General features: G+C 35.8%; 1 protein-coding gene across 2 annotated transcripts in view; it reads left to right on the forward strand.

Annotated features, from left to right (window-relative positions):
* Window positions 1-27,906, forward strand: part of LOC149080245 (amine oxidase [flavin-containing]-like) — a 42,601-nt gene that overhangs the window by 12,824 nt on the left and 1,871 nt on the right. Inside the window, exons 5-12 of one of the 2 annotated variants that reach the window (XM_089239330.1) lie at window positions 851-942; window positions 1,259-1,400; window positions 5,976-6,036; window positions 7,406-7,494; window positions 10,380-10,539; window positions 19,351-19,450; window positions 20,954-21,065; window positions 26,813-26,910. In XM_089239330.1, the coding sequence (XP_089095456.1) occupies window positions 851-942; window positions 1,259-1,400; window positions 5,976-6,036; window positions 7,406-7,494; window positions 10,380-10,539; window positions 19,351-19,450; window positions 20,954-21,065; window positions 26,813-26,910 (854 nt within the window). The remainder of the gene's footprint in view (window positions 1-850; window positions 943-1,258; window positions 1,401-5,975; window positions 6,037-7,405; window positions 7,495-10,379; window positions 10,540-19,350; window positions 19,451-20,953; window positions 21,066-26,812; window positions 26,911-27,906) is intronic. The other variant, XR_016193555.1, reaches the window with a different exon arrangement.

A 27,906-nucleotide genomic window follows, 5' to 3' on the forward strand; every position in this document is an offset into this window, starting at 1 on the left:
CACTAATCACAATTTGAAGAGATAATACTACGAACAAGATGTATTTTTAGTTTTAATTTTAAATATTTTCAACATATTTTTTTGATGTTTTAAAAATCCAATTATTGTGCGTGCACACGATCATAAATTACTAATGTTTTTTTTTTGTTGTTTTTTTGTTTATGATAATAGAACAATAATGAAAGTTGCTTGAAAAATAGAAATATAATATTACAAATTATTCGACCTTCTGGAAGGACAAGTAGTCCCTTGAGGGTCACAGAGTGGGTGTTTATGTATGTCCATTTGTCCATTTTTGTTTATTTATTATGTATTTTGTTTTGTCATCTGTCTTTCTTGTGTATTTTGTAACGTGTTCTGTTTTGTCCAATTAATTAAAAAAAAAAAAAAAAAAAAAAAAGTAGTGTGTTACCGCCTTTACGGAGAGGTTTCATGACTTATACTAATTTGCTTAAATCACACTCAAGCTTCGAAAATACTAGATATTTATTAGTGCGACTGGGACAATGGGCAAATTGATATCAACTCGAAACTTAGTGCAACTGGCATGGTAAAAACTAGCGCTGAAGACAAATCTTGCAGTTATTGCACAATATCCAGGCAAATTTATATGCCGTACTGAAATGTGTGGAAAAGTTTCCAGAAAGTTTTATACACGGCACATAAGTGTGAATTTGATTATGTCAGTGGACTGAAATATGCATAATTAAGCTTTTCTGAGTGTGAATATGAATATTAGTGTCAGAGGATATTCTAACGTTTTTTACGTGTCGAACTTGAAAAACTTTCTTTTTCATTATGGTCACCCTGTATATTAGTATCTATATAACCCGCTTTTCATTCCTATTAGATTCCAGCTGAAGCTCCATGGGATGCTCCACACGCAAACGAGTGGGATACGATAACGTTCCAAGATTTTCTTCGTAGAAACTGCTGGACAAAGTAAGTCACACAGAGTCACGTACGTAAATTATATATAAATTTATCTTAATGAATAATATTTAAACAAATTTTTATAACTTTCTTGAAAGCTCTAGAAAACTTTTAATTTTTAAAACTGTAAGTTTATTTTAGTTAACAAGTGTAGTAAAAATTAAAAAACAATTTTAAAAACCGGATTTTTCGATTAACTGAACAATATTTAAGAATATAAGTATTGCAGAATGTAAAGAAGAAGAATGAGAATGTATTTAAGAATGTAAATATTCCATTTGTTTTTTTGTTGAAGATGATATTTTTTTTATAATTTTCTACGTAGGGAATGTCGAACGTTTATGAATAATTTTCTGTCTGTTATCATTGCTTCGGAAGGATATGAAGCTTCACTTTTGAGTTTCCTATGGTACGTAAAACAGTGTGGTGGAACCAAACGCATCATTTCAACTAGAAACGGAGGACAGGTCTGGTTGGCTTTCTCATTTCCTGCCGTATACAAGTAATAGAAACACAAATAAGTGTCGAGCAACAATACGTATCCAAAGAAGCAACTGGAGACAACGTATATAGAGTAAAATACATACTGATGATACATATCTAAAATTCTGTATCAATAATGCATATGTGTGAGTGGATTCAGCTCCGAAAATATACTATCGTCCGATTCAAAGCGTAAGTTTACTCTTTCAACTGAACGCTATTGATTCAGAAATTTAAACGTTCTCACTAATTTTTTTAGTCTAGACGAGTAAACTGATAGACCTCGGTTGCCTCATTTTCCTGAATCTGCCTCTATAATGTACATTGTCTCCTGTAATGCTATGCACACAAGAAAGTTTTTTTTCTGTTATATATAATCTTCAAAAAAAGCTATATTGATTGAAGACTATCCATATCTGTAGTGTAAATATGAAAGTGTACAATTAATACTGATTCAAACTGCAGTACCTGAAATTTTCATAAATATTTATAATTGTTTCATCCTTTGAGTGAAAAAGTGAAAAAAAAGAATTTCACACACATAAAATCTTGACAAATAAAACGTTTGTTTATATAATTAATACACGAACTTTTTCAATAGAAGTGAGATAGAGAAAAAGCAAGTACAAATACAAGCACAAAGGCCACAACAGGTAAATTGCCCAACAACGTGGCTGAAGAAAAGATGCCCATAAAAAATATGTCAAATATAAATGAATTACTACAACTCAAAATAAGATCTTATATCGCGAAAAAAACTATATAATAATCTATTCAATCTTCTGTGTATATATAAAATAATATATCCTGACTGATTCATCATCGCCGAGCCGAAACCGCTGAAGCTATAAATATCAAATTTGGTCAATGGTTTTTTTTCATGACGTAAAGACTCACTAAGAAGGGGTTTTTCCGAAATTCGACCCTTAAGGGGGTCATAAGGGAGTTCAAAGGTAACATACCGAAATTACACCTAGCCGGAACACCTGAATCTATAGTCATGAAATTTAGAAAAAAAATTTCATGACGTAAATACTAACTAAGAAAGGGATTCAAAGTTAGCATTCATGAAATTTCGTCAGTAGTTTTATTGCATGATGTAAATAGTAACTAAGGTGTTTTTCCAAATTAGATTCTTAAGGGGGTCATGGAGGGTGTTCAAAATAACGTAGAGAAATATAATATATACATATATAAATATGAAATTTAGTCAGTATTATATTTTATAATGTAGATACGCACTAAGACGGAATTTCTGAAAGTTCATCCTCCACGAGGCCATGAGGTATTCAAATGTTATTTGGGGGAATCATCGCTGATTAATTTTCAGATTACCAAATCCACGAGAGTGAAACCGCGGGTAATAGCTAATTAATAATATATAATAGACTGTTGAAAGAATGACGTCACTCTCCGCTATACATACGGAGGTTTTTAACAACTGGCTATTTCGAAGATGAATTTTGGAAAGAGAAAATTGCCTTTGCGGGGAATATGCGGAGAGTGACGTCATCCTTTCATAAGTCGCCATCTGGTGGCAGCGTTAGCAGCAGTGAGCTTGGCCTGAGTTAGGTTCGGCCGTCCATGTACGGTCCCTTTCAGTACACACGAGCTCCAAGGAAAGATTGAGGGATTCGTCGCCTTTGTAGTCTAGTGCGTTCATCTGGAAAGTGAAAGGACCGGGTTCGATTCCCCGCAAAGGCAGTTGAATTTTCTCTCTGTCCGATATTAATCTTCGCAACAGCCATTTGTTAAAACCTTCGTATATAAATACACTGCCCACAAAAAAGATTATGGTTGTCTTATCTAAGTATGGATAGCTTCTCGATTTATCCCAATATGTTTATCGTAGTTCTTTTTAAACGTGTCAATTGTGTTGAAAATCACTACCCCCAAGGTAAGCAATTCCATTTATTAACAACCCTATTAGGGAAAAACTCCATGCAACACCACAACCTGGAGTTGTCCCTTACTATACGGTACTGGTGTCCCCTTGTCGAAGCAGTTGATTGACGGTGTGTTGATAACTTTCGTTCCATCCTATCCATCCCAGCAAGCTTGGTACTATGAAGAAAATTCAATTCAGCTCATTTTCCCCGTGACTTACTTTGTCTAAAAAACAGTTATGTTTAACGAAAGTCCTTTGGCCGCATTTTGCTGACGAACCGTTGAATCTAGAGGCATATTTCCAAGTAGAAAAAGCATCCAAATGCCGCGTAGATCTCAGATGAGTTATTAATATTGCAAGGGGTTACAAGTTATTAAAATAAAAAAACAAACTTTTTATAAGGACACCCTGTGCTCAAAAAATCAATTAGAAAGTTGTTGCCCTGTCTCTCGTGAGGTCAACAAAAATTGCACATTTCTAAGTGCAATATTTGTTGAGATATCTGAATTCGAAAATCGGAGTAAAGTTGGGGAAAACTAGCATAAACTTGTTACCTTGAAACAAACCCGATACTAGAAATAATACCTAACACAAAACTATCTCAAGAAAACATTGAACATGTATCATCTAACAACTGAAATCAACCTGAAATACTAAAGAGTAATTGTTTATCTTTGTCTAAAGAATTCCTCAATCAATATCTATTCTCCGTCAGTATATTACTCATTAAGTAATACCGAAAGTTCATTCAAATTATCTTTGAAGCTAATTATTCTATTGAAATTGCTGTTTGATTTTTTCTATATTTCACATTAATATATTGTACTAGGCTATAATACCCGGCGCTGCCCGGGTTTTCTTCAATCAGGCTTTTTTGGATCACGTGATATCTCCCTCTCTTTTTCTTTAGGGAAATATAAACCGTGTCCAAGTTAACCAATATGGCGACTGAAATAAACAAATCTAGATTTACAGAAACGTAGAAATGAATATATATTATTCCTTTTTTAAGGGGCGCTAGGTATTACGATTCCCCCCACGAACTTCAAGTTATGCATCTGCCTGTTTCAACTTTCATAAATGCTTAATTAAAGCTGTGGAATTTTTTCGATCCACTTTTTACGGGCTCATAACTAATTTCAAAATATCCTAACCCACATGAATTTATGGAAATAAATATCAAAAGACAATACGGAGACATTAATTTTCATGCTTGAGAAGATGTAAATAAAAAGTTGAAATCAATGTTATTACATGGATATCCAACTCAAAAGCAGGTTCGGCAAATTACTTCATATGTAATCTCCTGGGCTGCGTATATCTCTAAGCGAACTGAATATTTCAAAAATCGAGAATTCAATACAATTTTTAAAATTATTGATGTAACAGAAAACCCCACCAAATTTCTGCAGTAAAATCGGCAATTTTAACACTGATTTCTATGAAGATCACCCTTTTCCTGACTCTCAAAGCGATGCTGATGATGATTATGACGTCTATTCAAAAAGCCTCATTACTGAGAGCATATTGAAAATGTGGCAAACCATTATAAAGGCATAAACTATTATACATATACTAACAGGATTAAAGAACTGACAAACTGTTGTAAATTCATATACACGTCTGAAACGCATTGCTAGGGAACCACGGTAACCAAAGTAAACGTTCGGAAAGTGATTGTTGAGGCCCAAAAACTATTAATGCCCGACAGTTTCTTGCCCATTTGGGGCATTTGCCCTGCTCTGACGAAATTTTAAAGTAGTCTATCGTTCAAGTCGGGTCCCATTTGGTATACATGCAAAATTTGACGACGATCGGTCTAAAACTGTAGATGTGTATAGAGAACATACACACACAGACAGACAGAAAATCAATTTTATATACATGTATATAGATTACACTTCAACATTTAACCGGCATAGCAGAAATCACTAAACCCCCTGTATCCCATCTATTTTTGTTAAGTACGCTTTCTTCCGATTTTCCGACCTCAAATTAAGGGAAATAGAAAAGTGTGTTCCATTGAGAGAGAGATAAGCTTCAATATAAATATCTACGCTTGTCATTGATAAAAAGGCTTTTAAGAAAGCCAGATATCTCGTCAATGCCGGTTAGAGAGAGGGATAATAACATATTAAATTCTTCTAAAATCGCACAATATGTAAGTTCACTAAAATTTCACTCCTTCTATTGCCAGATATTCCAGATTCACCATACACTATAATTTGCAATGTCTTTCTCTTATTATAATTACGTCTAACACAACATATATATATATATTTTGTTTCCTCAAAAGTACATAAAGTGTTTTATTTTTTATTGTGTGGTTTTTTGCCCTTTTCCCCTCATCTTTTTTATTCGTTTTGCATGATGGTATGTATTCCTTAAGTTATAGTGGTATTCACAATAAGAATCATTTGATCCTTCGATTGAATACTACATTTTCTTCTTGTATAAAATAAATTTAGAAAATTCTTAAACCGGAAAAAGAGAATTACAGTATTATATTACCCAAACACATGGTCGTCATATATAACATGACTTTTAAAAATCTGTGTCATGCCTATCTAATTACTGTACATAGATTTCTCTCGAACGCTTTGTAACAACTTAGCTATAACTTTTTCGAAAAGTGATAAAGCTTAACAATGAGAATTAACATATTTTACAGGAAAGAAAATTTGTTGGAGGATCACAACAAATAAGTCAGAAAATAGCAGCAAAGTTGAAAGGTAAGTAGATATTGGCACAGATTTATGTGTAACGAATAGAGATGATAGCACTATCAAAAATAAGAATTTAAGTTCACTGTAAGTTGAATTCAAAATTCTAGCCAACGGAACATATTGTACATTGTGTGGTGCGATTTTCAATTAAACGCACTGTATTTCACTCATCATATTAAAATCTACCAAATTCTCATAATAAGATCATTATATGCACTTGAGGTTCAACTTAACCTAAACCTACAATTTGAAATTGATTTCAATCTGCTGCATTAGTAGATCTGCATACAGAGTGGGTAGTATCGACTAATGTTTTTATTTTTATATGTTTCTAGGTGAGACGAATGTACTTAATTTTCTTTTTCATAACCTTTTGAGGGCGTCACCTTAGGACAATTTCCTTGTCAGTTAAAAATTTTATTTGACATGATTTATTTTACAAAACTGATTAGATGTATTAAATTATGTTCTAATACAGATAAGTGACTAGAGACGGACTAAGGTCGGTTGAGGCCACGGGCACAGATGAAAATATTGAGTTCGACGTAACTTTCATTAGACAAGACGAAAACTTATTGTCTTCATTGTGGACAGCAGTTTGAGTATTCGAAAAGTATTGGCTTGCCCCTCCCCCACCCCCCACTACCATTTCGGAGGAGTTTCCCAGGTAAACAAGTAACAGTAAGAAGCATGGGCGGAGATACGGGGAGCAGGGGAAAAGCATCCCCCCCTCCTCAGCATCAAAGGTGGAATCGACTGATCTAATGTATATGTTTATGTATGAATTGACATCATTATCATTGTGCCCCCCCCCCCAGACTTCCAAGTCTATCTTCGCCGATGGTACGAAGATCGAAAGTAGCTTCCAAATCGGTGACTAACCTAAAATAACCAATTTTCTAAAAAAAAACACAAAAACATACAAGTGAAGTGAAGGAATTCCAGGATATGACAAATATGACGTTCAGCATATCAAATTGCTTCAAGCTGGCGGCTTCAATTTCATAATTCATCCCTATATTTGTTTACATCCAGTGAATAGGTGCGATGAAATGAACAAAATATATTTTATAGCATAAATTAACATCATACAGTTACCAATACGTTTGTTATAAACAGTGAGCAGATCAAAATATTCGATTACAATTTTTTTAATAACCAGTTTAATATTGATCCCCTGCCCACACACATTACACACTAAGCGTCGCGTCTATCTCCGCTGCCTGATGATAACTAATATAAATACGGTATTAATTGATGAGCACGATAACCATAGCACACAAGGAAAGATATTATTGCCACTTTTAATATTTTTCCCTCCACGGGAATGAATTTTTTTTACCACAGAGTTCAAAAATTACACTTTTGTTTTTAGATCCCGTCAAACTGAATAAGCCAGTTGTCTCTATCACGCAACACAATGGCGAAGTAACTGTAAAAACCCTTGATAATACAGAATATAAGGTAAATATTATTTTTTTAACGTACGTATTTATTTCTTTTTTTAATGTAATGTTTCTTGACACTTAGTAATCATAAAATGTTGTAAATATATCAAAAGCTGAAATATTTAATAACTCCTATCATGAGAAACATTTTCGAGAAGAGATACTTTTGGCTGGACACTACTTGCAAATACTAGCCACCTTGTTCACAAATTGTCTCACAAAATCGGATGTGCCTGAAGATTGGAATAACGCAATGATGATTCTTCTTTACAAAAAGGGCGAAAAAGAGGATATCAAGAACTATCGACCAATCAGTCTCCTATCAGTAATTTATAAAATCTTCACCAAAGTGCTGACATATGGGCTAGAATCTAAATTGGACGAAGCTCAACCAAAAGAACAGGAAGGATTTCGAAGTGGATTCAGCACAATGGATCACATCCAAACAATCAGGGAACTTATAGAGAGACACAAGGAATACGAATTACCATTGTGTATGGCCTTCATTGATTTTGAGAAAGCGTTTGACTCTGTCTTTACATTTGCTGTTGTTAAAGCTCTAGATATAAATGGGATACAGAAGACTAACATCAATATCATCAAGAAAATATATAACAAAGCAACTGCAACGATTCGTTTGGATAAAGGAAAAGCAAAGATTAAACTCGGAAAAGGAGTCAGACAGGGTGATACTATCTCACCAAAACTCTTTACCGCTGTTTTAGAAGAAGTATTCAGAAAACTGGATTGGGGTAAAAAAGGAATTAAAATAAATGGAGAATTTCTCTCTCTCTCTCTTAATCATTTGCGTTTTGCAGACGACATTGTTGTTATCAGAAGTAATCCAGACGAACTAGAGGAAATGATACAAGTAGAAAGCTATGTATACCTGGGACAAGAAATTACCATGGACAACGGAATCATTAATGAAATAAACGGAAGGATCAGGATTGAATGGAGCACTTTTGGAAAAATCTGTGTAATTCTGAAGAGTCACATGCCATTATGCCTGAAAAGAAAAGTTTTTAACCAGTGTGTGCTACCAGCACTGACTTATGGAGCTGAAACATGGACACTCACAAGCAAAACGATACAAAGTCTACAGACAACACAAAGGAGCATGGAAAGATGTATGCTAGGCATCACAAGGAGAGACAGAAAACGAATCACTTGGATAAGGAACCACACAAAGGTATATGATATCATGGAAAGAATTAAACGTTTGAAATGGAAATGGACTGGACATATTGCAAGAAGACAGGACAACAGATGGAAAACAAGTATTCTAGATTGGTACCCCAGTGGTGTTAAACGTCCGAGAAGGCGTCCCCACGCAAGATGTATTGACGAGATCAGGAAAGTGGCAGGAGTCAACTGGAGGACTAAAGCATCTGACAGAGCAGAATGGAAAAATTTAGAAAAGACCTTCATCCAGCAGTGGATTGAAAACGGTTGTTGATGATGATGACGGTGATCTGCTTTCTTTTGGCATAAATACAAATAAAATCAACGAATTTTATGATAGCAATCATTAGTTTATTAAAACTTTCCACATAGCCTAATAACATACAGTACTTACTTGAACCGTTTGTGCTTCTGGTTTGAATCAGAAACTTAGTTTAACAAAGTGGAACCGTTTCGCGAAAGTGAGAAAGTTATTTGTGGTTTATGCATATGTGATCTCATTAATAAACTTTCCATGGAACGAACTTTAAATCAATAAGTTTAAGAGTTATATGTACAGTATATATACAGGGTGCATAAGTAACTGGGCGTATGGTATTTTACTGGCAAACCATTGATCTGAGAGGTATACTTCCAATTAGAAAAAGTATCCAAATAACGTGTATAGTAATCAGATATGTGTCATTCATGTTGCAAGGGGTTCTATAGCTATTAAAATAAAAAAAATTAACTTTTTCTATACCGTCCCCGTGTGTCCATAAATCCAATCACAAAGTTGTTTTCTAGTCTTTCCAGATGCCAACAAAAAAATCCACGTTTGTAAGTGCAAAATTGGCTCAGATATTCAAATTTGAAAAACGGAGGAAATTTGGGAAAAAAAAACAGCATTAAATACGGATAAACCGTTTTACCCGCATTCAATGTTACTTTTTTCCCAACTTCTCTGTTTTTGAATTCAAATCTCTCAACGAATGTTTCAAGCTCACTTGGAAACTTGAAATTTTTTCAGTAGGCATCAGGAGAGACAGTGAAACAACTTTCTAATTGGGTTTTTGGGCACACGGGGATGATATAGAAAACTAATTTTTTATTTTAATAACTATTGAACCCCTTGAAGCATGAATGACATATCTGAGTACTACACGTTATTTGGATATTTTTTCTAATTGGAAATATGACTCTAGGATCAATGGTTCACCAGCAAAATTTCATACGCCCTGTTACCTATGCACCATCTATATATATTTTATTAATAATTTTGCACAAATTGATAGAAATCGATACAAACCATTACGTTATGTGTGAATGCAATAGAATTGCTGCCCCTGAGAAACATGTTAACTCATACATTTTTATAAATTATAAGTAATTATATAACTTATATTTTTGCATGTACATGGTATAAGGCTATGACGTTCAACAAAGCTTTTTTCTATGTTGTGAATAACAACACCAACGAGCTGCACATGTTGAAAAATGAAATTCGTTCACTTGGTGCATATAATTCTATCGCGCCACAATTATTTCATAAGCTCGCTTGTTAGATGGAAGTCTAGAGTAATGAGCTGTGTTAGTATCACCTCTAATTGTACATAGGATCGTTCCCTTCTGTTACTGGGATTAAATTGAATCGTACTAAAGTGCAATGAGCAGTATGTTGTTTCAATTTTAACAGAATATGTGTACTTATTGTTGTCCCTGTTATATTTTATATAGGCGAAATATGTAATATTGGCAATACCACCAGCCATCCAGATAAAAATACATTACAACCCTCCATTACCGGGTTTGCGGAACCAGTTATTACAACGAACACCAATGGGCACAGTTATGAAATCTACGGTGTATTATACTAAAACTTTTTGGAGGGAAGCAGGTAGGTTTTGTATAATATGGATCGGACTTCTCTTGATGGTATCCTGAAAATTTTGCCATTTATAGTTCTGTTATCATTGTGATAGCGATTATATTGGAACGTTAGATACATATTAGTGCAAGTGATACATAGAGAAAAAATACAGTAAACCCCCGATATAACGATACTCTGCAGACCACGAAAAATATCGTTATAGAGGAGTTATCGTTATATATCGAGAGGTGGCATTATCATCACGTGCCACCAAATTTATGATATTATTGCATCTCTCCCGAATTTCCGTTGTCACCAACCAGTGAGGAATTTAAAAATATATTGAGAGGTGGTTTTTTTTTAGTATAATATAAAGACTTTCACATTTTGTGGTGTTTTCGAAATATCCTTAAATAATATCGCTATAGAGGGATTTATGGAAGTAAAGGATATCGTTGTATCAAGAGGAATTTAACATTAAACTATAGGAATTCCAAACACGATTTGAAAAAATATCGTTGTAGAGGGATTTACTGTTATATAGAATATCATTGCAGCGAGGTTTCACTGTATTATGGAAAAAAATTTGAATCAAATAAGAATGATGTATTAGGTATATGAAATTATGAATTTTGGCATGAAATAATTAGCATATTTATAAACACAGTCATGTGATGTACAAAAGACTACTATATAGTACTTTACTGTAATCTTCATGGTAGAAGGCAAGCATCTTACCATTGCACCACTTGGTCGTTAGAACGAAAGACTAGATACCAAAAGGAGATGAAGACGAAGGTCGGAAAAAAAATTCACATGTCTCTGCGGGGATTCCAACCACCATAGAGCACTTGCCCGGACTGCGAGGGGACGGTGAGTCGATTGCCCGCAGAGGAGTGTGAATATTCTTTCCGAACTTCATCTTATTCTCCGCTTTGTATCCAGTCTTTCGTACATTGTTGTTCAAATAGACTGAGCCTCCGGGTTCCGGTGCCTATACACCTGACCATCACTTTTTTAATTTGGATCATTTTTAGTGGGAAGTTTCAGTACACGTAATGAAGTAGTCGTCGGAAACACCTTGTGTAGAAAAGAAATCTGGACACTTCTCGCGGCACTTGACGATTTTGAATTCGTAGCTCGAAAATATTGGGATGACAAACGGCTAATGAATTCAGAGAAATCTCAGCCGGGAATTTGAAACCTTTCTATTTATTCACCTTATCTTTAAAGGTATATATTGTCGTTTGACACTGCTAATGACGGCCGCTGTGTGATCGTATGGTCATAGTGACGGGCTCTCATCGCGAGGATCCGGATTCGAATCCCACAGTGGTGCGTTTTGCGAAAAACGTGGTCAAAAATCTTTACTCTCTTTGAAATACGTTGCATATTCTTGAGAACTGTTTGGAACAAGGAATAATATGCTTTTCTAACACCAGGGTGCAGGTTATGTAAGCTTAAAGGGATTTTAAGGAAGTAAAATATATTTAAAATGATATGTTTGTACTATATGGCTACTTATAGAATTGCGAAAAAAAACTTAGAGCATGGATTTGCTTGTGATATATCCCATTGTCGCATATATTATATTTGAACTGAAGTAACGGGTTAGGATACTGCTGACATGTCATTAAAAAGTCTATAATAACAAAAATTCTACGCACAAAAAGGGGTCTAGGTCAATTCGTCGCGCTCAACTTGTCGCAGGACAATTCGTCGCATTCAATTTGTCGCAGCGTCAATTCGTCGTGCTACAAACTCGTCGCGGTACAAATTTGTCGCAGACTCATTTCGTCGCAGTACAAATTTGTCGCAGGCTCATTTCGTCGCAGTACAAATTTGTCGCAGACACATTTCGTCGCAGTACAAATTTGTCGCAGACACATTTCGTCGCAGTACAAATTTGTCGCAGGCTCATTTCGTCGCGGTACAAATTTGTCGCAGACACATTTCGTCGCAGTACAAATTTGTCGCAGACACATTTCGTCGCAGTACAAATTTGTCGCAGGCTCATTTCGTCGCAGTACAAATTTGTCGCAGACACATTTCGTCGCAGTACAAATTTGTCGCAGACACATTTCGTCGCAGTACAAATTTGTCGCAGGCTCATTTCGTCGCAGTACAAATTTGTCGCAGACACATTTCGTCGCAGTACAAATTTGTCGCAGACACATTTCGTCGCAGTACAAATTTGTCGCAGGCTCATTTCGTCGCGGTACAAATTTGTCGCAGACACATTTCGTCGCAGTACAAATTTGTCGCAGACACATTTCGTCGCAGTACAAATTTGTCGCAGGCTCATTTCGTCGCAGTACAAATTTGTCGCAGACACATTTCGTCGCAGTACAAATTTGTCGCAGACACATTTCGTCGCAGTACAAATTTGTCGCAGGCTCATTTCGTCGCAGTACAAATTTGTCGCAGACACATTTCGTCGCAGTACAAATTTGTCGCAGACACATTTCGTCGCAGTACAAATTTGTCGCAGGCTCATTTCGTCGCGGTACAAATTTTTCGTAGACTCATTTCATCGCGACAAATTTGAATTTCTTTCAAATTCATGTGATTGTTGTGATCTTATAAATAGGGTAGTTGCTTTAGGCGTAAAAAATGGAACTAATTTTTTTTCCTCATTTATTGGAAATGTTCCCCCTTCCCATCTGTTTTAATTTTTAACAAATGAAGGAAAGTATTCATTGAAGTCATTAAATTTTTAAAATTTAATTTTTACCATATAAGCCGCATTTCTGTCGGGATTTCCATTTCTCGCAGTGAGGGATGTTGAAGAGCTCACCCAAATAAAAAATTGAGATCAAATAAATTTTTAAATTTTAATTTCCACCGTATAAGCCGCATTTCCCACTTTTTGTCGGGATTTCCATTTCTCGCAGTGAGGGGCGTTGGGAGCTCACCCAAATAATAAATTGGGATCAAATAAATTTTGAAAATTTAGTTTCCATCGTATAGGCCGCGGTTCCCGCTTTCTATGTATCCATGCAGAGAATATATCTTTAAGGAATTTTTTATGACAACGTATCTAAGTTTTATGTAACAGCTGCGAAAAGTATTATTTTCAAATTATTTTTTTGCAATGCAGTGTACATTTCAAATCACTTTGTATTATCACACCGAAATAATATTCAAACAGTCCGACCATAGGCACCAGAACTGGGGGCTGATGCCATTTGAGGCTCCCCCCCCCCCCAACTCCACTAACTCATGAATATACAATTCAATGCACCATTTCGCCTCCTGAGTACGGGTTTGAGTCCCTTATGAACGGAATGAATGGCGATTTTTAGCCCCCCCCCCCCACCTCCTCAATGTTTCCTTCATGTCGGCACCTTTGACTGGCCAAAGATGCCGGAAGTGTTTGGAACTTGTGAGTTCTTGTCTTGATCTTGAAGTAGTTAATTTTGATTTCTGAATCATTTCCCTGGGTGCTCATACCCATTCCATAAAATACCCTGGGCACCAACAGCATCTCTGTCACCCCTGCAAATGTCAATCGATTTTTGATTTTTTTTTTCAACTCTAAAGTAACAACTCTCGAGTAAAAAGAATGAAATCAGACTTTTAATTGGCCCATTGTATGTAACTTCATGTACATGACACCCGAAATTAAAATTATAATATCAATAAATTTAAAAATTTAACTGCATATAAAAGTTTAATTATACTTGAAAATTCGGTTACAAAAATTTGAAATGTAAAATAATTGATTTTTGCTGTGATAAAATTTCAATATCATGTGGAAAAATTTCGGTTTGTATGATATTCCCCAAATTACAGTGAGCCTTTCTTTAACGGTAAATTTCTATCTGCCCCATGGGCTCGAGAGTTTCTCCCGCCCCCCCCTCAAGAGTCACCAACATTTACCATTACAGTATCTCCATAAGAACCTGAAATATTTAATTAAATAATAATTCAATTAAATTAATATTTAATTTTCACCGTATAAGCCGCACTTCCCGCTTTTGTTGGGATTTCTAATTCTCACAGCGAAGGGAGTTGGACGCAGATCAAGGATGGAAATGTACAGTGCTTATGAATGACGATTCGATGAAGTTTTCATAATGCCCACAGGATGAGCACCGACAAAGGCAATGTAATCACCAATAAGAAAGATGACTATGGGTCTGTCGCATAGATATGAACTGAAGAGCCAAAAAAACTGGTACAGGCATGCGTATGCAAATAAAGAGATATGGAATCAATCAGAGTACGGCGCTGCGGTCGGCAACGCCTATGTAACACAACAAGTGTCTGGCATGGTTGTTTGATCGGTTACTGCTGCTACAATGGCAGGTTATCGAGATTTAAGTGAGTTTGAACGTGGTGTTATAGTCGGCGCACGAGAGATGGGACATAGCATCTCCGAGGTAGCGATGAAATTTGGATTTTCACGTACGACCATTTCACGAGTGTACCGTGAATATCGGGAATCCGGTAAAAACTTAAATCTACGATATCGCTGCGGCCGGAAAAAGATCATGCAAGAACGGGACGATTGATAAGAATCATTGAACGTGACAGACGTGCAACCCTTCCGCAAAGTGCTGCAGATTTCAATGCTGGGCCATCAACAAGTGTCAGCGTGCGAACCATTCAACGAAACATCATCGATATGGGCTTTCGGAGCCGAAGGCCCACTCGTGTACCCTTGATGACTGCACGACACAAAGCTTTACGCCTCGCCTGGGCCCGACAACACCGACATTGGACTGTTGAGGACTGGAAACACGTTGCCTGGTCTGACGAGTCTCGGTTCCAATTGCTTCGAGCTGATGGACGTGTACGGGTATGGAGACAACCTCATGAATCCATGGACCCTACATCCATGGACCCATTCAACCTCATGAATCAATAGGGGACTGTTCAAGCTGGTGGAGGCTCTGTGATGGTATGGGGCGTGTGCAGTTGGCGTGATATGGGACCCCTGATACGTCTAGATACGACTCTGACAGGTACGTAAGCATCCTGTCTGATCACCTGCTCCCATTCATGACCATTGTGCATTCCGACGGACTTGGACAATTTCAGCAGGACAATGCGACACCCCACACGTCCAGAATTGCTACAAAGTGGCTCCAGGAACACTCTTCTGACTTTAGACACTTCCGCTGGCCAATTAAATCCCCAGACATGAACATTATTGAACATATCTGGGATGCCTTGCAACGTGCTGTTCAGAAGAGATCTCCACCCCCTCTTACTCCTTCGGATTTATGGACGGCCCTGCAGGATTCATGGTGTCAATTACCTCCAGCACTACTTCAGACATTATTCGAGTCCATGTCACGTCGTGTTGCGGCTCTTCTGCGGGCTCGCGGGGCCCTACACGATATTAGGCAGATGGACCAGTTTTTTTGGCTCTTCAGTGTAATATAACCATTAATCTTATGTTTATAATCAGTCGCATATCTTTGGCTGGTTTGTTTGTGTGGTTGTAAGTGCGGCTTATACGGTGAAATTAAATATTAATTTAATTGAATTATTAATTAATTAAATATTTCAGGTTCTTATGGAGATACTGTAATGGGCAGATAGAAATTTACCGTTAAAGATAGGCTCACTGTAATTTGGGGAATATCATACAAACCGAAATTTTTCCACATGATATTGAAATTTTATCACAGCAGAAATCAATTATTTAACATTTCAAATTTTTATAACTGAATTTTCAAATATAATTAAACTTTTATATGAAGTTAAATTTTTAAATGTAATTGATATTGTAATTTTAATTTCGATGACCTTTCTGCATAGACAAAAATTAATTATTTTCAGTAAACTGCGTGTACACTTTTGTTCATGTTTTTATTTCACGTGTAAGACAAAAACCTACATACAAGCTCGCGTGGAACATGTACAGTGAAGAATCGACGGTTCGACGAATTGATTCTGCGCTGTAATATATAAATTGACGTCAAGACGAATAGACACGGCGGCAAACTTGTACAGCTACGAATCGGAGCTGCGACAAATTTGTACCGCGATGAATTGACACTGCGACAAATTTGTACCGCGACGAATTGGAGTTGCGACAAATTTGTACCGCGACGAATTGACACTGCGACAATTTTGTACCGCGACGAATTGGCGCTGCGACAAATTTGTACCGCGACGAATTGACACTGCGACAAATTTGTACCGCGACGAATTGACACTGCGACAAACTTGTACCGCGACGAATTGGCACTGCGACGAATTTGTACCGCGACAAATTGAGGCGCGACGAGTTGATCGCGACAAGTTGAGTACGACAAATTGACCGGCTACGCACAAAAAGTTAAGTATAAATTCAAAAATAATTCGCATTTAGAAAAAGAAGTACAAACAGGAAGTTAAAAACTGATAAAAAATACTTTAAACACACAATTTTATAATAAAAACATGTTTTATTGGATGGGAAAATATTTCTGGTCTAGGTCTTGGTGAAAAATCTTATGGTCACAACTATTGATGTATATCATAATAATATCATGATCATAATTAAAATTTATTAAAAATATCGCTCAAATATTCAAAACTAGTTTTGTGTTGTTGAAGATGTTTTGCAATAATCTGAAATTTTTTCCTTCGCTGTTTCCCCATGCTAGATATAAATGAATCAGAAAAAATTATGAATTGATGCAGCACATCTTGAGAATTTTCGCAAGAAACTTTTTCTCAGCAAACTCTGTGTTGTTCACCATCGATTCCTTGTGTGTAGTTCGCATAAAATGGGAACGTTTCTTAAGACCAATCGAGATTTGCAATTTTTTTTTTTTTTTTTTTTTTTTGCGTCTTCGTTTTTGCGTCATCGATTTTCTAAATCGATGCATTGCGGCTTAAAATTAAAGCTATGATTCTTTTTGTATAGCCTACTTCGGTCAAACCTCTCTTTCTTTCAGAGTGAAGCACCTTTAGTTAAACTAAAAAGTAAAAAAACAAAATCTGAAATATGTTTTGCAGTTTTCACTTTTAAAGCTCTTATCAATAATCTGCCATTTTTAAAGAAATTTTCTATAATTCAGATCTATTCTGCATTTTTTTAGGTAAACCTCAGCTATGGTATGTTGAAGAAAAGTAGCTGCGGTCAGCGGAGTAGCTAATTTCACTTTTTCATAAACTAAACATGCTAAACTATGTTGAAAAATGAATATATTTCAAGGCATTTTTTTCTACATCACTCACAAAAATGAACTTTTTAAAAAAATTACTTGGTTGAAACAATAGTTTATTTTTTAATAAAAATACCGAAAACAAAATTCAAATTCTATTTTTAAATTGCTAAAACACTTGAAGACAAAGAAATAACTGCCTAAATATTCCTGGAGAGCTACGAAATTTCCAAACAAGAGTGGTTTTGTAAAAGGTTTAGATTGATGTATGCAGCATACCGTATACTGCTACCTAAATCATCACACTGGAGCTCCTTCTGTGCGAAAACTGTGTAAAAATCTCTTCAGGGCTCAACAGCAAAATCTTTTTGGAGTTTTTAGACACAATTTTTGCAAAATGCACCAATGTACGTCGGTACAGTGGTGGTTGGTTAAAGTTGATTTTCTGTGGTTTCTCGAGGAGTGAATACCAGCTGATCTCCCAGTTAAAAAGTCTCGCCACAGAGTAACAAGCCTAGAATCGTACAAATATTCAATCATTACACTTCACTCACAATTTGAACTGTAGATGGCAGTACTTAATATTCATTCAAAACACTTTCGATCCGATCCTAGACTGTTAGGTACACACACACACTTCCGGCACAACTCACTCGGTAATAAATTGTGCATGGCGATAGACCGGAGTTTTGCTCGGTTTGAAAGAAAGTATTGTGATAGAACGTAAATCAGGTACGGATTTTATAAAAAAGATAGAAGATTAAAAAAGATTGATGATTGTTATATAATTTTTTTTTGTGAAAAAAAATTTCACACACACACACATCATGAGTTAGAATAAAAATAACAAAAGTGTCCCATATTTTTTGAACCATCTATTATGTAGCTTGTCGAAGAAGGCAGAAAGAGTTACCCCTTTAAGCGACACAGCACAAATCACCAACCCCCCCCCCACCCTTTGAAATGCCCACAGAGTAAGAGTAATATCTTTAGTCTCATATTATATATATATTTGTTATTGTACATATTTGTTATTTTACATATTTGTTATTTTACATATTTGTTATTTTACATATTTGTTATTTTACATATTTGTTATTTTACATATTTATTATTATTACATATTATATCTTTAGTCTTATATTATATCTTTAGTCTTATATTATATCTTTAGTCTTATATTATATCTTTAGTCTTATATTATATCTTTAGTCTATGGAAATGTACCATATCTGTTTTTTTATTGAATCAAGCTTTATTTCCATTTACAGCAAGTCAAAATTAATGAGTGCAGGGAAAAGTGTTCCATTGAGAAATAAATTTACAAAATATCTGGGCTTGTCAATGCTAAAATAAGAGGTTTTTCAGGAGGCTAGATATCTCGTCAATGCTGCTGAAAGGGTTAAGTTCATGAGCTGTCCCCCATGTCTGATAATTTGTGTGAATATAATCCATAAGTAGTTGGTTGTTACATGTCTGCTTCGCTTCGCGAAATCCCATGTTCGATCCTTGTGACCGTATAGTTGGCAATCACTATACTATTATACTTGTTATGCTTCAAATACATGAAGGCACATATGTATGACTTCATATATCGTTAAATTTATTTATTTACTATCGTCGTCATTTTATCAGCTATCATTTATTAGATTATAGATCAAATGCATTTATCTATTTTAAAGGCATTATCTATATATGCATTTTGATATTTTTTTTAACATTTTTAAAGGCCTTTGTGGATCCATGTTTGTTGAAGGCGATCTGTCATATCCTTCTTTCTTCATACTAGACGATACGAAACCAGACGGAAGTCATCCTGCATTGTTAGCGTGCGTATGGATTTTAATTTAAAAAGTTTTCCTCGTTGATATACCGGGTATCTCGTTAAATAGACTGACGATTTTGCGAAACAAAATATCAGGAAAGCGCTTAATATTAAAAAAAATTAATTCCTTATGACGCGTCCTACGGCTCAGCTGGTGAGCCAAAATCATTGAAGCTATAAATATGAAATTCGGTCAGTAGTTTTATTTGGCAATGTAGAGATGGTTTTTTGTGAAATTCATCCTCTAAAGGGGTTATATGGGGGTGGGTACAAAGGTTATATGGGACAATCATCGCTGAGCTCAAACCGCTGAAGCTATAAATATTAAATGTGGTCAGTATCATATTTTATCATATAGAGACTCACTAACACGAGATTTCTGGAAATTCAACCCCCAAGGGTATCGTGAGGGGGTTCAAGTGTTATATAGAGAAAACCATCGCAGAGCAATTTTCAGATTACCAAATCCACGCGAGCGAAGCAGCGGGTAACAGCTGGGTACTTATAAATTTTACTGTGTTAAGTGGTCCCTTATCCAAAACTATTGTTATTTTCTTAAGGACCAGTGTTCACCAATACGCATCTAGACGACGTGATTCAAGCATGAAAATTCAATTTCACCCCTCAAAACTTCGTAAAGGAGTGAAAATACTCCTTCAAATTTCAAGTATACGCATTTCTTTAATTGTGTATTACTGTTATTCATAAAAAAATAACCCTCATTTTAAAAATTGTCCCTTCAAATTTTGGCGAGGAGTGAAATTACCCTTCAAAAATTTTCTTTCGGATAACACTGGGACTATACAGGGTGATTCAAAACTCAACATACAAACTTTTAGGGGAGGTGGAAAACACAAAAATAAAACAGAATCACAAAAAAAATTGTAAATTGTGCATAACTGTGGATGGTAAGAACTTTGAGCACCTGTTGTGAAACTTAAAGTGTACACGTACTGCCCTCGTGTAAAAGTATCGTTAAATAAAGAGTTTTTCCACCCATTATTGGCTTGTCATTTCTGAATCTTCGTTTATTCCCCCTGCTGATCAGGTTGGGGTTTTCGGTCACCCTTTCTTATGTGATTCTGTTTTGTTTTTGTGTTTTCTGCCTCCTCTAAAAGTTTGTATGTCGAGTTTTGAATCACTCTATATGTGAAATGTAAATTTCTCTTTACCTTGCGTGTGGTGGGACTGCAGTGAGTAAAAAAGTGAAGGTGAAAGTTACCAGGTCACAAAAATTCGTGTTTTTATCACAAAGCAATATAACCTAAACTGGAAAAAGGCAGGAAAAGCGGGAACGTAGTTAAGCACCTCCGGCACCAGCTAGTACACATATATTTTTTCTTTTGACCTGTACTCGCAAATCTGCTGCAAGAATTATTTTTTAACATTAACCATTTTCCTGATATTGCTTCTCGAAACCGTCCGTACATTTAAAGACACTATATATGCATAGACAGTGTAATAATATGAATTACGAAAAAATAGGAATCTCCTTATTCGATTTCAGGTTCACTACGTCTGACAAACTACGGCATTATATTACCAAAACGCAAGATGAGAGAAAGCAAAGATTGTGTCAAACCATAATGGAAGCAACTGGCTGTCCAGAGGCTCTTAAAGTAACAACGATTCTAGAATAATCTTCGCCTCCCAGGGCTATAAGGCCTCTTTCAGATAGAGCGGGTGCATCCACACCCGCGTGAATGGGCGCGTCCACCCGCTAACGCCGATCCTTCACACGCAGCGGGTAAAATTCGCTCGAAACTCCCCTTTTCAGCAAATTTTCGTCGCTAGGGGTCACCTCACCCAAATTTACTACACCAGAGGCATACACAATCAATTTAGATCGTATTCATGTATTCAATTTTTCACCCATAACAATAGCTGTTTGCAACAATTGCAATTGATTAGTGATTTACATTTTTTTGAAGTTACTAATTATTGATTAATCAGTATTATTTGGGAGAATGTGTACCCAATTTTTACTACTCTTTGAATTGGTGAGAACGAATTACAAAATTTTTATACACTGTATTTGATTACTGAAATCATTGAATTGAAATTTTTTGTTTTAAAAAATTTGGCGATAGTTTGATGGTTTTTTTTTAATTCAATTTATTTTTGTTTTTAGTATTGATGAAAAATTAAAAAAAAACATTTCTCATATTTCGGATACATCTCAAATATTTTATTCAAGGAATCGGTAATTAATTATTGAAATTAATTAATTTGTGGGGGTTTGAACTAAACACCCCGATCGATAAAGATCCGATTCCTTACAAGTTGTTTTTAAAATGCTAACATTAAGTTTACTGTTTTAAACAAAAATTAATAACAAATTTTAACTTTTCGAAAAAACATCTTAGCAAAAATACATTGCTTAACCCCTTGAACTGAAATGACGATTCCAGCTCGCCATGAAATTGTATGTCTGAGCAGTACTTCCTGCTACACCACCCCCCCCCCCCCCCGAATCGGTACATGCGGGAATGTACGTGTAGTGAAACCTGACGTGAAGTTTTTTGTTTCTCCGTAATGCTTGTTATGTGTAGTGCTGCCATCTGCCACCAGTTTTTCTAACTATGAGTGAAGTGTTATGATTGAATGATTTATCGTTGTAGGACTGTTGCTCTCTGTGGCGAGACTTTTTTAACGAGGAGATTGGCTCGCATTTGCGCCTTGAAGTTGGGAACCACAGAAAACCAACTTCAGCCGTCCACCACTGTGGGGTTCGAACCTGGATCCTCGCATCGCGAGTCCGTCACTATAACCACTCGACCACCACAGCGGCATATTATTATATGACAAAACGGGGGCAATTTAGAAACTAAACTTTTACACAGTGGGCATTGTATTCCCTTTCATCTTCAAAAACATATTTATTGTTTATTTGGTTGCGTTCCCAGCCACATGTAATACATCCAAAATTAGTTTCTTCTGCAAATTATTTCATCAAATCTATTCATAGTTTGAATTTCTCTCACAAATGAAACATTTGTTCCACATTTTTTTCAATTATTATTTTGGCAAAATAGACAATTTGCCAAACGAGGTGGCAGAAAAAATATGAAAACAAATTGCTCACGTGCCAAGTTTTATGAGCAATCTGTGTGTTTGAAATGGAGTATGGTGGTGATGACCTGAACCCGTATGGTGATGCCCAGGACCCGGATGTTGATGAAATTTGCATTTTTTATGCTTTTTTTCCACTGTTAGGGCATTTTTTGACATTTTCACACGATATTTTTCCACTTATCAAATTTTTTGACAGTGGAAAAGATTGAGAAAATTATATGAATACTAATTGTGTGTGTGTGTGCATTGAGAACTTATGAAAAAATATGCTTGAATTTCTTGAAAAATAAAATAAAAGATGCTTTTTAGCTTCCTAACCAGTCATACATACACAGGATTTCCCCGATGGGTTCGATTTTGTTTCATTTTACGTTTTTTACTAGAAAAAAACCCTATTCCCTCTTCCCTATAGTATGCCAGTCATGGCTCCCACATCTAGCAACAGAGCCCTCCGATCATATTCTTCGCGAGGCTCAATACTCAATTTCTGGTGAAAAAAAAAGAAAAAAGAATCGTCTCGGGCCCTCAAGTCGGAGCCCTGTCAGCTCCACCATTGTGGGGGTCATAACGCCACTGTTTCCTATCTGATTCATGAATTATAATTCATTTATTAGAAAAATTGTTATTTTTTATGAATCTAAACGAGAGGGAAAAAAACTTGAGAAAAAATTTACGTATGATTTTTATGTTGTCAAAACTTTTTCTTTCGGCATTCGAACATAACAGCTTTTTCCAGAGAAATTTGTTTTGTTATATATTTTGATGATTTATTTTTCAATTTTTAGGGCTTTTTTTAGTCATTTTTGAAGATTTTTAGAGCAACAACATTCGGGCCTTGGTGATAACATAGTAAATTACTATTTTCGTTACTAAAAATAATAAATATAAGTAGTTTTCCGCTGTTGGAACGAGAATAGCCAGAATAATAATCACAAATTTAATTTAACAACTTGTAAATTATTAACTTTAATTTGATAATTAATTTTACCTTGTCGGGGGCCCACGGGTCAGCTCTTGGTCACCCCTGCCATCGTGTATGAAAGAATGAGAGAGAGATCTCGAAAAAATTTATAATTTCTCCCATCTACTTTGGGCCCAGTAAACTCGCCTCGGGAAGAGGTTCAGTTAAATAAATAATAATAATTAAGTTAATATAATCACGTTTTTCTATTCGTCAATTAATAATATTTATAGTTAATAATTAGTCTGTCGAATGGGTTTAGAGAATTGAAAATTCCTTCAGATTACAAAATGGATGCATGTCAACTGTAGGATTGGTATGGTACCAACCATTACTTTTGATGGGTTTTTAACCGCCTTTTTAAAAACCCAAATAGGGCCTAGTATAATCATTTTATGACTGTAAAAAATATTTTAATTAAGTTCTCTCTTAACCAAAAAATAAGCCACCATATGTGGTGAATATCGTCATCTTTTCTCCTCCCTACCCACTGATGTTGAACGGTTCTCTCAATATTTTCAAATTTAATAAATTACCAATTTAAAATTTACCGGAGTATTAAATTTGAGTTTTCAAAAGAAAATTGACAAATATCAATTTATGTTAATCAATAAATCAGTATCATTTATATTGTTCATAATCTTTAGTTCAAATACGCGCGGAATATGCAACCAGAAAAAATGTTTTCTTTCGGGGAATTTTTTCTACTTCTCACAGCCGGTTCGTGAAAAGCGGTGACACGCTATGCAAATGAAGGGAGCGTTTCCCCAAACTGATTGATCCGATCGCCACCGATTGCCGGAATCGGAAACACCAAGAAATTTTTTCCGTTAATCGCCCGAAACCTAAAAGCTAAAAAAACAAGCTGAAATCACGGAGCACCGGTGAGAAAACCGCTGGAATAGACAGGACATAGATAAGATTTCTTTGTAACTAGGTTTTTTGTGTGTGTGGGGGAGGGACATGAATTTTTAACCCCCGCCACTGCATAATTCAATAAATTTAAAGCAGTACTTTTGCTTCCACCAAAAATATGCCGCCCGGAGCAGTATGTTTCTCATTAAAAGCAATTCAGGGGCCTATGAAAAAATAAATAAAGAGATAAAGAAAAAAAGATAAACTCTTTTTTTTAAAGATATTGATGTTCGCTCGCAGGGCCGCAACTAGATGCTTGGTCAGCCAGGGCAAGCACGCATTTTGCGCTCCCATGTCCCATGTAAAGTTGAAGGAAAGATTAAAGGATGAAATTTGCGCCCCTTCTGGTACTGTACAGGGGGGACCAAACCCCCCTGCTCCCCCAGTTGTGGCCCTGTTCGTTCATCAAAAAGAAATCCACTTACATATAGTGTGGTTTTCCATGCAAAACTTCGAAAATGATACGTGTTCGAGAGCAATGAGAATTGAAAATAAGAAAGTGTGCCAAAAAAGTAGAAAAAAACGAAACATTTGTCCGAGCTTTTAAATGGGCGTGATGATGCGAAGATGATCCCTCCACAGAAGCTCCTTCTTTTTTTTAAAGAGAAAGAAAAAAAAGGGGGGGGGGAAAAAACGGACCGATCAGCAGATAGCGAAAATTGGCAATTCGACACTAAAACAAACTTGTTTGTTCAAGTCGCACTCCTCATGGAGTTACCTCTTTCTCTTCTTTGTCTCGCTCTTCGAATATGTGCGGTGAAGAACAAAACAATGCAACTGTTTTCATCGATAATCTCTACTTTACATTCTCGTACCTCTTGGTCGCCTCACTATGTGAGCGGTCTTAAAAAAACTGAATGAAAGATCACTCACTTAAAACTACTTAATAACAGTAAAATAAGCAACTAAAACTTAAAATAATCCAGCATACAAAACGTAGTATTGAAGAGATGTCGTCTGCGGGAAAATGTAGCAGGATCGTGACGTCACACATTGGCTGCGAGACCACGCCCACTGATCCAAGCAACATCAAAGAGATGAAACAGCCGTTACTATTGTATACAACTCTGCCAGCGCCTCGTGAGACAGCTCTTGTTATATGGCCATGGGCTTATATACTGTACAGTGGTATTTCGGTACTCATGAAGAAAGCCCAACGAGTAAATTTTTGAGACAAGCGGTCTCTCTTACGAAATAACGAAAGTGCATAGAAGTTACTGAAATTTTCGAATTTGTGAACATGAATTATGTGTTTTTCCAGTGAATTTTAGGAGTCGATAGTTCTAATAGATGACAGGAGATTAGTTTCATGGTGGTGAATCTGTTTGGTATATAGAGTATTTTCCTCTGTGTGCACATCCATATCCTCATCAGCCGATCAAATCTCGTGAATATTGTTCGCAAATACTGCTAGAGATTTGGAAAATCCACCGAATCTACCGCTATCAGAAAACTCCTTACGCTTTGAGCGTATTCATTCAACGAGTTTCGTATCTAATTTGTGTGGGTTTTTTTTGTTTTTTTTTTGGATAATAAACAATGAGTTCTGAAATTTAAAAAGCGTCTTGTTTTTAAAAAACAAATGCAGTGTCTGTCAAACTCTGTTATAACGACATCGAAGATTGCACGAAATTTTGTCTTTATTACCGAGGTGTCATTACAATCGTGGTTGACGTTTTTAAGACCTTTTTGACGAAAAATATAATCAGAGGAATGAAATACTGTGCATGAATAATTAATTTCTTTATGATCCTAGTGATCATATTTGATCGAAAAAAATACAGTAAATTGGGATAATTAATACGAGATATCGCCGATTCTCGTCAAAAATGTTGCTAAATGTCGGCCAAATTGCCAAATATTGCTTATAAGTTCCCCTTGGCGAGACACAGTGCTACAGCAAGTCTGCTAAAATGTATTTCATGGCGAAAAAATGAAAACCTAGCAATAAAGATTAGGAATCGCTTAGTTGAAGAAACATTTTTAAAAGCAAAAAGTCGCGGGTGGGGGTGCGCGGAGTGCAAAATATATATACGAAAAAAATTTTTGTATAGTGGTCATGTCAATGAGTAAGTCAGAGTATCAAACATGTAATAATTTTCTTAAAGGCATGAATGAAACAACAGACAAACATTCCCTACATGTGACCAGCTTTAATCTTAAAAATTTCTCGAAAAAAAGTGATTGAAACGGAAACAAAAATGACGAAAAATTTGTGATTATATCCGAGGAGTTGCTTTTCATCGACGTTATAAGCAAGGCTCATTAACATTATTCTCTATGGGGATCAATCCGGACTGCCAATTATTGACGTTATAGCAGAAGTTTTATTATAACCGAGGTCGTTATAACCAAGTTTGACTCTAGTGTCAATTTAATATCAATATACTGTATCAGCTTTCGCTAATTTTTCAGCCAGTACATTACGAAGAGAAAGGGTGGATGGACGAGCAATATTCGGGTGGATGTTATACAGCTATGTATCCTCCTGGATTACTTACCAGATACGGAAGGTAACGTATACCAAAGCTGTATAACCCTTTATCACTAAGTTTTGTTTCAGTATAATGCATCTATACATTCCTTTTCATGCATTGCATCATCTCTATTCCTGATATACGTAGTATGAGAAACGCAGGGCGATACTCATCAGACTCCTTCGGCTTACTATTACGTTATATAACGATAGATTAAACTATAATTTCACAGAAACTCGGTATTTAAACCACGAAAACGTGAATATTTGAACAATTTTTCCGGTAAGCTACAAAATAGCTCGAAATGTAAAAAAAAAATTGCCCATCAATACTTTTCTGAAATTTTTGCTTGAAATGATTGAGATATTAAATTTTAAAATTATTCCAACAAATTACATGTAATAGCTATTGATTTCTCTCAGACTTGAAATTTTCCCAAAATCAGCACGCATAGCGCGATAAGGTATCATAAATTTTCACACATGGTTTAACTTTCCAGCGTCAATGACGAGATATCTCGTCTAAATTGATGCGCTTAATTTCGGCAATCACGAAATATCTCGGGTACTTAAAACCCTCTCATTCCGGCAATAATGAGTTCAGCTATTGCGTTAAAGTTATTTTCACAGTCAAACATACATATTTTCCTTCCCCCCCCCCCCCCAACCAGTCGATCAACTACCAGCGGGCAGAGTCAGCTTTCGTTCAAAGTTTGATAAGATTTGTGTTTTTCCATTTTTTTCGGAGCAGTATAGGAATATGCGTGCAGAATAAGTAATAGGAAAAATATAGGGTATTTCTCTTCGTTGTTTTGTTATTATTATTATCGGTTTCGGGGGGAGGGAAGCAATATCATTGCACAAAAATAAAAATAAAAATATTCTCCTTGAAAACAGTTGGGAATTCTTCTAGAAAGTTTAGTGATTTCCTCTGTAGCAGTTATTTTCTTACGTGGATGAGGGAAATTTTTAAAAACCCCTTGAAGGGTTAAGCATGATTTTTACGTATAGTTGCAATTGTGACAGTTGGAGC

Source organism: Pholcus phalangioides, unplaced genomic scaffold (assembly GCF_987345545.1).
Source record: "Pholcus phalangioides strain wild (caught in Gottingen) unplaced genomic scaffold, Ppha-v1.0 ptg000011l_1, whole genome shotgun sequence".
NCBI classification, from domain to species: domain Eukaryota; kingdom Metazoa; phylum Arthropoda; class Arachnida; order Araneae; family Pholcidae; genus Pholcus; species Pholcus phalangioides.